This window comes from Trichechus manatus, unplaced genomic scaffold (genome assembly GCF_000243295.1).
Source record: "Trichechus manatus latirostris isolate Lorelei unplaced genomic scaffold, TriManLat1.0 scaffold00027, whole genome shotgun sequence".
In the NCBI taxonomy this organism is placed as follows: Eukaryota; Metazoa; Chordata; class Mammalia; order Sirenia; family Trichechidae; genus Trichechus; species Trichechus manatus.
Genome location: NW_004443963.1, coordinates 2,533,049 through 2,546,222, shown reverse-complemented (window position 1 = coordinate 2,546,222; position 13,174 = coordinate 2,533,049). Strand labels below are relative to the sequence as shown.

At 44.0% G+C, this 13,174-nt stretch overlaps 1 protein-coding gene across 1 annotated transcript in view; it reads right to left on the bottom strand.

Annotated features, from left to right (window-relative positions):
* The window catches only part of DRAM1 (DNA damage regulated autophagy modulator 1), a 59,641-nt gene extending 48,285 nt beyond the window's left edge, over nt 1–11,356 (bottom strand). Inside the window, exon 1 of the mRNA XM_004373759.2 lies at nt 11,138–11,356. Coding sequence (XP_004373816.1) covers nt 11,138–11,268 — 131 coding nt within the window. The 5' untranslated portion in view covers nt 11,269–11,356. The remainder of the gene's footprint in view (nt 1–11,137) is intronic.
* Nucleotides 11,357–13,174: the final 1,818 nt, after the last annotated feature.

The window sequence follows — 13,174 nt, the reverse complement described above, 5'->3', positions numbered from 1 at the left end:
GAGTTGAAGACAATGGTGATGGAATAATTTGGAAAAGGATAGTGAGAATAGCAGCACAAGTGGAAGAATGTAATCGATGTCACTGAATTGTACATGTAGAAATTTTTGAAACGGTTTATCTTTGGCTATGTATATTTTCACCAAAAAAAAGGTCCTCTAAGGTCAAGAAGGGAGAGTGTTGACATGTTGTGGGGTTGTTAACCAATGTCATGAAACAATATGTGTACTGTTTAATGAGAAACTATTTGTTCTGTAAACCTTCACCTAAAGTACAATAAAAAAAAATTAAAAAAAAAAAAAAGTTGCCCCCCAACCTGGCAGAAGTGCACTCCCTACCCAGCTCCCACCACGTCATTCTCCACCATGTGGTTTAAGCACCTTGATTCTGGGCCCACCCCAGTCCCATCCACCACCTCACTGGCCTCCTTGATAATGAGGCAATTCCTGAAAACTGCTTTGGGGATAAGAAAAGCTCATTGTTCGTCTACCTGTGGTTTAGAAGCTATTATGTTTAGAGAGTTGTTTCTAGGGTAGGCTGTGCCTAGGAAATCGTTTTTGCGCACATTTCCTGTATTTACACTTCTACAAATCAAGTCAACCATGGAAAATTCCAAGTAGTTCCTACAACATCCTTCCCTGGGCTAATTTATGAGGTTAGGCTATGCCTAATCACTTGATGCTCAAAGGAACGAAAACAATGCAAAGAAAACATGCCTGCCAATATCAGCCTTTCTGGCAAAATTCTATTCTTAAAATCTTCAGATACATGTGATTCCATTACTCCAGAGCCTGGAGTTATGATGTACTGGAGGAGCTTAGATGCTGAAAAGATGCTGACAACATTATCTGTGTCCGCGATCGAAGATTTATTCGATTGTCCTAAAACCCTAGGTCCATTGTTGGAAGCCAGGTCAGTACTCAGAACCCAAAAAAAAGTAATGCACCAGTAAGAGAAAACCATTACTTCCTTTCTCATCACAATATTCAAATACACTATTTTACAGAAATAAGCTTTATAATAAAATCATGCTATATTTTATTGTTGTTCTATTCTGTCCTACAGGGTCACTGTGAGTCAGAATCAACTCAACAGCACACAACAACAATAACAATCTTTATGGGAGCAGATTGCCAAGTCTTTCCACTACAGAGCTGCCTGGTGGGTTCCAACCGCCAACCTTCCAGTTAGCAGCCAAGTGCTTAACTTTGTGCCACCAGGGCTCCTTGTATTAGATACTTTGGATGATTAGGGTTACCTTTTTGGCAGTTTCACTTGATGATGATTATTGAACACATATAACTATATCTACTATTTTTAAACTTAAAAAGAAATTCCTACTCATAAATACAAACAACCCTTGTGTTATATATATTTTTACAATAAAAAAAGAAAAAAATGCAAACAACTTGCTCTCTTCTCACATTATCCATAAGCAATTTGCCCACTTCCCATCAATCCAAGTTCACTCATCAAAAATAAAAATTTTTTAAAATTAAGCACCAGAGAGTCCCTGATGGAGCAGGAGAAAAGTGTGGTGCAGAACTCAGATTCACAACAAAAGACCAGACTTAAAGGTCTGACTGAGACTAGAGGAACCCTTGAAGACATGGCCCCCTGACTCTGTTAACCCAGAACTAAAACCAGTCCCGAAGCCAACTCTTCAGACAAAGACAAGACTGGACTATAAAACACAGGAAACCCTGGTGGCGTAGTAGTTAAGAGATATGGCTGCTAACCAAAAGGATGGCAGTTCAAATCCACCAGGTGCTCCTTGGAAACTCTATGGGGCAGTTCTACTCTGTCCTGTAGGGTTGCTATGAATCAGAATCGACTCGACGGCAATGGGTTTGGTTTTTCATTTTATAGAACATAAAATAATACTTGTGAGGAGTGTGCTTCATAGTTCAAGCAGATATATGAGACTAAGTGGGCAGCTCCTGTCTGGAGGCAGGATGAGAAGGCAGAAAGGAGCAGAAGCTTGTTGAATGGACCCGGGAAACCCGGGGTGGAAAGGGGGAGTGTGCTGTCACATTATAGGGATTGCAACAAGTGTCACATAACAATATGTGTATAAATTTTGTATGAGAAATTAACTTGAGCTGTAAACTTTCACCTAAAGCACAATTTTTAAAAAAAAAGATTATTTTTTTCAATTGAGTACCTCCTAAGCACTCGGCTGCTAACCGAAAGGTCCAAGTTGGAACTGCCAGCCACTCCGAGGGAGAAAGATGTGGCAGTCGGCTTCCATAAAGATTTACAGCCTTGGAAACCCTATGGGGCAGTTCTACTCTGTCCTACAGGGTTGCTATGCATCGGAATTGACTCAACAGCGGTGGGTTGTTTTTTTTTTTTGTTTTTTTTTTTTTGGCAAGTGTCGGGACCACCATCCATCTGCACATTTGTCATACTTCGATGATTTGAGTGTTACTATGATGCTGGAAACTATTCCATCAGTTTTTCAAATACCAGCAGGGTCACCCATAGCGAACAGATTTCAGCAGAGTTTACAAACTAGGAAGAAAGGTGTGGCGAAAATTAGCCATGAAAATCCTCAACAACAACTAGTATGGGGAACTCTACTGCTTACTATCTCAGTCCCTACTGTTACAGTTCAATAAAAACCAAAACCAAACCAGTTGCCATCAACTCATTATTGACTCACGACGACCCAGTGTGGGGTCAGAGTAGAACTGTGCTCCACAGGGTTTTCAGTGGCTGATTTTTCTAAAATAGATCACCAAGCCTTTCTTCTGAGGTGCCGCTGGGTGGGTTAGAACTGCCAACGTTTCAGTTAATAGCCAACCATTTAAACTTTTGCGCTACCCAGGCAGCCCTTACAGTTGAATACAATCCATTGCCGTCGAGTTGATTCTGACTCATAGCAACCCTATAAGACAAGAGTAGAACTGCCCCATAGGGTTTCTAAGAAGTGGCTGGTGGATTTGAACTGCTGACCTTTTGGTTAGTGACCAAGGTCTTAACCATAAGAAACCAAAAATCACCACTTCCTAAGGTTCAATGTAGTCAATAATCAAAAAAAGTTGCTTTAGAGAGATTTAGTTGCTATGGCAACGTGGCTGGCTATCCAGGCTTGATCCCTGCAGCTGGGGTGGTGCCGAGGCTGAAGGAGGCCCGGGACCGCCTCTCTCAGCTTCCAAGGTAAAGCAGAGGAACAAGCATCATGTACAGAAATACACAGAAAATGCTGTTAATGCTGAAGCATAACTGTTATTTCAGAAGTCCAGCATCCGGTTTACTTAACAATAGAAAATATATTAAACAATTCCCCAAATCACCTGTTACCATCATGCTTACACTGTAGTGAGTTTTTGTTTTTTTCTTTTTAATAAACACTGGCAATTTGTTCCTGGAAAATAAAAAGCTGGTTTAAGCAGGACATCGTCACAAAGTATATGGATACATACACACCACAAAGATTTTAACTTAAAGCATATAAATGTACATTCATTTACCCTCGTGTTGGTGTTAAGACCAAGGTGGTTACATGAGCACAGGTCCACTGTATGGCTTCCTGCCATCTAAACCACATCCACTCTGAGTCATCTCATTTCCAGTTCTGCGTTTCTTTCAAAGTTCTTAAAAACACCTTTGAAGCAATTTAGGTACAGAATCTTTCTAGTTTAAAAAAAAAAAAAAGTTTTCCTAAATCTTGCTCTTACAGTTGTTATATACACTACTTAGTGGACATCAGTCTTTGACAACTTGTTCTTTTCTGAATCTTTCAAAGGCATTCAACTGAGTTTTCTTAGAAATCATAACTAGCTTTCTTTTTTACCATCAATAGTTTATGTGTATTTAGTTAAATCACACAACTGCAATAAAAAATACAACTGTCATAAACACATCTGGAACAAACACAAGTGACAAGTGATAAGCATACAGTAAAACAGGTGGAAGGAGAAGCAAGCAAGCAGCCATCAGCTGGGAAAGGTATTCAGGAGCCACTGGCTTCCATCAGTGTGTTTTCCAGAAAGTGGAGGTTATCTGTTAATTCAGCAAGCTGATTAAGGTGAATTGGTTAAGAGAGGAGTCCCTGGGTGGTGCAAGCAGTTAACCCACTGGGCTGCTAACTGAAAGGCTGGAGGTTCAAGTCCACCCAAAGGCACCTTGGAAGAAAGGCCTGGCAATCTACTTCCAAAAAAATCAGCCATTGAAAAACCTGTGGAACACAGTTCTCCTCTGAGACTCATGGGGTCACCATGAGTCTGAGTCAACTCGATAGCAAGTGGTTTGGTTAAGACAGTTTCTGCTATATTCACCAATAAATCCATCACTGATAAAATTAGCTACTGATGAAATGCCCTTTCCCATTTAACACTAGCATCTATCCAGACCAGGGTGTGCTGGTCCGTGAATAATACTAATGTTTTTGTTGCTGTGTGCCTTCGAGGCAATTTTGACTCACACAGACCCTATAGGTCAGAGTACAACTTCCCCACAGGGCTTCCAAGGCTGTAATCTTTACAGAAGCAGATTGTCACATCTTTCTCCCACGTAGTGTAGTGGCTGGTGGGTTCAAACTGCTAACCTTTGGGTTAGCAGTTGATCACTTAACCACTGTACCACCAGCGCTCCTTGATAATACTAATAGCAAAGGCTTATAGAGAACTTATTATGTTCTTGGACCAGGGTGTTAATGAATTCTACGCGAGTTCATACATTAATTCATGAGGTAAGTGCTATTATTAACCCAGAGAGAAGCAGAGAGAGGTCAAGTAACTTGTCCAAAGTCCTCTAGCTGGGGCACATGTTGTTGTTAGGTGCCACTAAGTCCATTCCAACTCTTAGTGACCCTATGTACAACAGAATGGAACGCTGCCTGGTCCTGTGCCATCCTCACAATCATTATGCTTGAGCCCATTACTGCAGTCACACGTCAATCCATTTCGTTGAAGGTCTTCCTCATGAGGCACGTGACAGAGTTGTATTCTAACCCGGACTTGTCTGCTCAACAGCTGTTGCTCTTAACCATGACACTAGGATCCCTCTCACTATGATAATCCAATGTTGTAAATATCTAACAATCCAAGTTAAATTAAATACGAAGTGAAATTTCAAATCTTGTAAAACATGGAGGATTTCATGAAGTCAGTGAAAGTGGTGTTAGGGAACAGGCAGAATCACAGCCAAAGTCAATGAACAAGGAGGGCGCCAGAAGAATCAGTTAACAGTTGAGGAGAAAACTGACAAGGTTAATAAAACAGGCGAGGAGAAAACTGACAAGGTTAATAAAACAGGCCCATGTGGTGTAAATGATCTTATTCAACATTCAACCAATATTTACTGAGCTCCTACAACACGCCAGCCACTGTTGTAGGCACTTGGGATACAGCCTTGAACAAACACCAAATCTCTATACTCGTGGAGCTTATATTTATTCTGTGTAAGAGACTGTAAACAACATCACTATCCTTACACACAGATTAACAATGACCCTTGGAAAAACTGAAGTCATCAAACATTTTTTGCAAAAATGAACCTTTTTATATCCTCCTTCAAAAGCCAAGTGTGGATGGAAAACTTTGGGAAGGGATAAGGGTGATGGTTGGACAACATGATGAACATAATTAATCTCACATGTGAAGACTGTTTAAAGGGCAAATGCTTTGTTACATATATATTTACCACAATTAAAAAATAAAAAAAATTAAAAAAAGCCAAATGTGAAATACCCACTGCCGTTAAGTCGACTCTGACTCATAGTGATCCTATAGGGCAGAGCAGAACTGCCCCATAGGGTTTCCAAGGCTGTAATCTTTACAGAAGCAAACTGCCACATCTTTCTCCCACAGAAGGACTAGTGGGTTAGAACGATAGGTTCAAATGGCCGACATTTCGATTAGCAGCAGAGCAGTTAACCACTGGGCCACCCAAACCCAAACCAAACCCGTTGCCGTCAAGTCAATTCCAACTCATAGCGACCCTACAGGAAAAAGCAGAACTGCCCCCACAGAGTTTCCAAGGGGCGCCTGGTGGATTCGAACTGCCAACCTTTTTTGGTTAGCAGCCGTAGCTCTTAACCACTACGCCATCAGGGGTTCCACCAGAGCTCCTTAAATGTGAAATAGAGGACTTTTATAGCATGCAGTCATAAAACTATTGGAAGAAATATGCACCTCCACTTAAAAAATCAGCACCTGAACCATTTTTTGTTCACAGTAAGAATTAGCATATACATGGAGTTCCAACTACAACCTAAATTTTATGATTGTTAACTAAATGCAAGATAGAGTTTCTTCCCGATTTTTAGCTTCATTTTGAAATTAAAGATCCAACCAAACCTCTCTTACTTTATTTACCATGAACTGTTGGCCCCCTTTTTAAAGTGGCTTGATTCTAGGCGACCTGTTTTTCTGCCACCAACCACTGAGCAGGGACTGTGGTCATAAGGAGGGTGACCAAAGATCACTACGTGTCCAGCAAAACTGTAATTGGCCCAAAAAGTGAGATAAGTGTTAATAAAAAGCAATGCCAGCGTTCAGAATTAATAAAACTTTAAGAGTTAAGGGTCCCAGAATACTCTGGAAGCACTGGACATATGCCAAAGAAGAGGATATTAAGAGAGCTGTCTATTAGCCGAGACGAGTTGGTCAGTACAGTTGATTTAAGATAGCCTGAGGGATTTCGCCACTGAAGAAATATAAAACAACTTTTGCATAAACTAAGAATGAGTGTGCTGGAGAATATGGGTGTGGCCTTGTAAAAATCTAAACAAATCCTTTGAGGTTTACTTTTATTTGTCCTGGGTTTTGACATCCCTTGCATAAATAGTTTCACAACAGAGAAATACTCGCATCATGCTATTTCTACTTGTTACATTTAGTGGCTGTTTGAATACCATGTTTTAAATCTAATTTTCTGACAGGAAACCTATACATTGGCTAAAAAATACATACAAAAAGGTATGCCAGGAACAGTCTTGTTCCTACCTTTATTCCCCATCTGCTCAGGGCTCACTGACCATGACGTCCTCCTCCCTTCATTATACACAGACAAACTTTTATTAATTTCTTCATGCAGGCAAATACAAATACATACTATTTTTCTCCGCTTTTTTTTTTTTTTCCACTAATGATAGCTTACTTTGTTTTGCATCTTGCTTTTTTGTAAGTAACAACGTATCTTGGAGATTTTTCCATACCGGTTTATACTTAGCATATAGAGTATGCTATGTATACAGAAAGGAGCTCTGGTGGCACAGTGGTTAAGCACTTGGCTGCTAGGTTAAAGGTTGGCAATTCAAACCCACCAGCTGCTTCCATAAAGATTTAGTCTTGGAACTCTATAGGGCAGTTCTACTCTGTCCTACAGGGTCACAATGAGCTGGGTATGTATAGAAATCTTTTGCTTAAAGAATACTTTAAATAAACCATATTTATCTAGCCAGTCCTCTACTGGTGGACATTTGTATTGTTTCTAATCTTTTGGATTGAAAGCAATGCTACAATGAGTAATCTTGCAGATATGTCATTCTTTGCAAGAGAAGAAATACATGTATCAATATATTGTTGTTAGGTGCCGTCAAGTCGGTTCCAACCCATAGTGACCCCATGTATAACAGAACGAAACACTGAGTGGTGGTCCTGTGTGCCATCCTGACAATAGTAGGCATGTCTGAGCCCACTGTTGCAGCCACTGTGTCAATCCATCTCGTTGAAGGTCTTCCTCTTTTTCAAGGACTCTACCAAGAATGATGTCCTCCAAAGACAGGTCCCTCCTGATAACATATGTGACATAAATGAGACAAAGTCTTGCCATTCTTGCATCCACACATATATGTACATTTGAGGTATTGATAGATAATGCCAAGGTCCCTCCATAGCAACCGAAAACTGAATCAATTTATACTCCCACTAGCAATGTATGTATGAGAAAGCCTGTTTCCCCAAAGTCTCACCCATAGTGTGCTATTAAACATTTGGATGTCTGCCAATCCAATGGAGCCCTGGTGGCATAATGGTTAAGAGCTCGGCTGCTAACCAAAAGGCTGGCAGTTCGAATCCACCAGCCACTCCTTGGAAACCCTATGGGTCAGTCCTACGCTGTATTAGATGAAAAATGGCATCACTGAGGTTTTAAGTTGAACTTTTCTTCCTATTCATGAGGTTGAGCAACTTTTCACATCTAAGAGCCACTTGCCCACTTATCCAGTATTCTGAAGAAAAACAAGGTAACAAATAAAAGTATCTGATAAAGAAAATGAGTTTCAATGTCATAGTACAGGGAGGTTCTCCTTATGGTTCTGGCTTATTTAAACAGTTCAACGATGCTAAAAGCATCAGAACAACATCAGATTGATGTTAGGATGTAAAAGGGGGCTCATTCTGAGAACCATCCAAATCAAGGACCAACCACCAAATGTAGATCTTATCAAGTCTTCCCAAAAGGGGTCTGCCCTGACCTGGGGCAAAGGTCTGACACCAGAATAACAATACCCAGAGGGACTGCTCAAGGACTGAGTGGTACAAGTTGTTAAGAATTCACCCAGAGGCACTTCTGAAAGAAAGGCCTGGCAATCTACTTACAAAAGTCAGCCACTGAAAATCCTGTGAATCACATTTCTACTCTTGACACTGGGAAGTGGGGGTGGGGGTGGGGAGGAAGAGGTCACCATGAGTCGGAGCTGACTCCAGGGCAACTGGTTAGTGAGTGCTTGAGAAATATTCATTTGACAAATATTTACTGAGAGCCTTCATGGATCTTACCTTGCAGTTAGAGACGACAATCAATATAATAAATAAATAAACCATAAAGTTTGTTAGAAGGTGAATAAGACTGGATATGGAGGATCAGAAGTGCTGTGGTAGAATTTTAAACAGAATGATTAGGGCAGGTCCCAGAGAGAGATAATATTTGAACAAAGACATGAAGGAGATAAGGGAGAAAGCCTTCTGGAAGAGCATTCTGGCAAAAAGAATAGCCAATGCAAAAGCCATGAGATGTGCCTGGTGTATTCAAGACAACCACGAGATTGGTGTGGTTGAAGGGAAGTGTAGGGGTTGGTGACGGAGATCCATAACAGCACTGAAATCAAAGATGAGTTGTAGGAGATAAGGTTAAAGGTTTGTAGACCAAATGGAGAAATCTCTGAGGACTACTAGCTCTGCACTGGCCGGGGACATCACTCTAATTACTACTTGATGTTTTTGTTCTTATATACTTCTTGCCCTTGCTACACTGACTTGGTTTTCCAGAAGGAACAGAAGCAATCCAGCTTGAGCTGCTCAAGGAGGCAGAGAGCAGAGAACCCAAAAGTCCTAGGCACAATCAATACCTGTGTTTGTTGTTTTTGGTTGATGGCTCCTGGCAACAAGGGGACAATCTCATGTCTTTTTCTCCTGTAATTCTGCTTTTCCTGAAGGCTTCCTCACCTCACTAAATTTGAAACCCCTTCCTTGCAGTACCTGTGATTTGAGCCTCTCACAAGAGGTTAGTCTTGTCAGCTTATTTCCCCATTTCTGAATGCCTTCCATTTCAAGTTTACCTTGAGGTGAAGTTCATCACAAATACATCAGAGAACTACAAAGACCCAAACCTTGCCTCTGACAGCTTGACCATGAGTATTAAATATTCGCCATGACTTTCAGATCCAGTACAAACAGCTACTGTTTTCTCAATAAAAAGTGTTGCAGAGAGCAGCTCCTTCTTTTAAACGTCTAAGAGGATCTATCCTGCTTCAGAAAGGAGAGAAGGAAGTCTTGTCACTTGGGACTGAGATGTGCCAACGAGAAACCAAGCCCACATCTCTGCAGGAGCTAAAGGCCTGATGGGAAAGTCTCCTCCAAGTTTGGAACATCTCTTCTTGTGTGGGCAAAACCACAACCATTTCTGCAAATATTTCTGTACACTATTCTCTATATTGCTCTCTTCTTTGCATTTTGAAACTATTCCTCTCTTGCCTTACCTCTTTTTCCCTCTTCCCCCTCCTCACTCCCACACACAAAGTACAGAACATTGTTCACAGTGGAAAGGCTACAGGGAGGGACAGGCCCTATAATCTCAGCCATAAAGAGGTAAAAAATCTTGGGCGTCACCTTTCCCTCACCAACCGATGCCAATCCAGGAGTTTCATACCACTTAGATAAGGCTGTGACTCCCTGGGTGGTGCAAAGTTCATGCTCTCGGCTGCTAACCTAACGGTTTGAGGTTCACCCAGAGGCACCTCAAAAGAAAGGCCTGTTGATCTACTTAGCAAAAATCAGCCACTGAAAGCTCTGTGGAACACAGTTCTACTCTGACACACATTGGGTGGTCATGAGTTGTAATCCACTCAACTTAGATAACGATGAGTCCTTCCAATATTTAAGGAATGTCCACGATGGACAAGACACTGAGCTGGTGGCCACAGAAAGAGGATGAAGGCATGACCCTGGCACTGAGGAAGTGACCCTCAGGAAAGGTGGAGGCCGAAACACAAGGCAACACAAGAGATGTCACAAATGATTTGACAGTTTGAGAGCTCTGACTTTGAGTACACAGTACCCGGAGAGGGCTTGGGTAGCTCCACTCAGAGAAAGCTTAAGCCACACCCCCAAGGACCTTAATGTATAGCATAGTGTTGTCTTTGCTGTGGGGCAGAACTGGATATGAGTTCTTGTCTCCATCACTTATTAGCTGTGACATCAGCATCACACCGATGACATTTGGTCATCTGTTTAAACCTCAGCTTCCTTGCATGAAAAAAGAGGCTAGATATCTACTTCACGGGCATGTTGTGTGGTAGCCTTGAAATATATGAGCTGTTTAGCACAGTGCTTTGATGTATCTGTACTCAATAAACGGCATCTATCATGAACTAGGCTTGTTCCAATATCACCGAAAAAGTGTTTTCCCAAGACTCTGTCCCATACCCAGTCTGAAAGTTCTACCATCTATCCCAAACCCCCTCCTGAAGCCACCCTATTCTGCGTTCAAAGTAATGAACAGTGTTCAGAGTACTGTTGAGTGGTAACTCGGTTCGGTAGCCCCATCATGGGCTTCCCTCATTGCCAGACCCTTGGTCTTTCCCCAGGATGCCCTCAACTGTGTCTAGACCCCTTCCCTCCCCATTAGCAGCACTGGGCTGTGGTCCCTCTGCCTGATCCCTGGCCACCTGCCGCCCACCCTGCCCCTCACCTGATGTAAGGGAGGAAGGGGTTGACGTGCCCGTTAAGCACGGCGACCACGTAGGAGATGATGAAGGCAGCGGACGACCAGGTCACCAGGAGGAAGGGGACGAACGCCATGCCCCTCAAGAAGCACAGCATTGCGCCGCCGCCGCCGCCGCCAGGAGGGCGCTGCGCTAAGCCGGGCCGGGGCGCGGGGTGCTCCCGGCTGCCAGGAGGCGGGGGCCGCGCACGTGCCAAGCCCGCCAGGCGGCGGCCACGAAGCGGACAGCAACGGGCGGCCGGACAGAGGCTCCGCGACGGCCAGGGCAGAGCCGGCCCCGGAGGGAGGGCAAGCACGAAAAGCTGAGCGAAGTGCGGGCTCCTAGGCGGCCGGGCCGGGGGTGGGTGGGGCGCTGGCGGCCCCGGCTTGTTGCGAAACGGGTGAAGTCACAAAGCGGCGGCCGCACCGCCTTGGAAGCGAGCGGCAACCTCCCCGCGGACGCGACGCCAGGGCTGGCGGGACGCAGCGCACCAGCTCCTTTCACTTTTGGTTCGGACACTGCGTGGGTTGCGCGGTTTGGTAGCTCGGGGGGCGCGGCGGGAATGCCCGCTCTGGCGCCCCACCCCGGCCCGGCCCAGCCCACGCTCCTGCTCAAATCGCGAGAAATGGATTAACTCCTCCCGGCCCCTCCTTCTTTTGGGGTTTCCGCGGTACAAGGCATCGAACCCCGAGGGCCAGTCCTCGGAGGACCTGCCTCCGGGGCGTCGCGGGGGAGAGGGTGGCCACCGCGTAGTGACACGCACCCCATCCCGCCGCCCGGCTGCTGCTGCTGCTGCGGGGGTCCGGGCAGAAGTGTTCGATGACGTTCCACAGGCCACGGGGACAGGGATGTGGTACAAACCGGGATAGTGAACACCTGGAAACCCGACCTGTGCAGAAGCAGGTGGAGGTGGGGGTGGGGTTCAGTGTGGGACTGCCTGTTCTGTTTTTCATCAGAGCGGACTTTCAATATTTGTTTCCTAGAAACTAGGTTTCCATTTCTCTTCGCGCGGATCTGGTTTAGCCCAGGCTTGGAGTCATGATCTAAAATGAATAACGGTGACTTCATACATTGCAAACCTTGCAAAGGTAATTTGTGTTCTGGGGGCGCTTGCAAGCATTGAGATTTGGAAGTATACTTTATGGGTGTGAGCTCCACGTGTGTTGTGAGGTGATTGGCTCATTGGTAACCAAATGCCGTTTATTTCAGCCACACTGCTTGTGGTTGGCTGCCTTCAAGTCCCGTGTGTTGCAGAGTAGAACAACTGCATAGGGTTTGCAAGCCTGTGACTTTTCAGAAGCAGATCACAGACCTGTCTTCCAAGACTTCTGGGTGGGTTTAAACCACAGACCTTGCTGCTGGTAGCGGAGCTCTTAACCGTTTGAGCCATCACGGAGTAGGGGTTGAGAATGACCAGTTGTGGCTAAGTGGACTCCAACTCATGGCGACCCCACGTGTGCCAGAGTAGAACTGCACTGCGTAGAGTTTTCAGTGGCTGATTTTTCCAAAGTAGATCACGAGCCCTTTCTTCCAAGGTGTCTTTGGGTGGACTTGACCCTCAAACCTCCAACTTTGGGCTTAGCAGCTGAGCATGTTAACAGTTGGTACCACCCAGGGACAGAGGCTGAGAATACAAGGATTAAATAGCACCATTAGGACTAGGAGAGTGACCCATCAAAATAAAACAAAGTTATATGGGATATTAAATGGATAGAAAAGTGATCTGTAAAAAGAAAAAATTTACACAAAGCTGGGGAGGGCAGGGGCTGGCACTGGTGTGAATATGGGACCAGGAAAGTTTTCTTGGCAGATAACAGCGTTTTCAAAAGTAAATCATTGCAAATCAGGCAAACAAAGGTGAGACTAGCTTTCCAGGTCAAGGAGACTGAGGAGAAAATGCATGGATTGTGAAATTGTGAAGTACTAGGCAGAGAATAGACAGGTGGGCAGAGGCCAACTCACCGAGAGCCCAGCTAAGAATCTTGGATTTTATTCGGTAGTGATAAGAGTCATTGAGGGGTTTT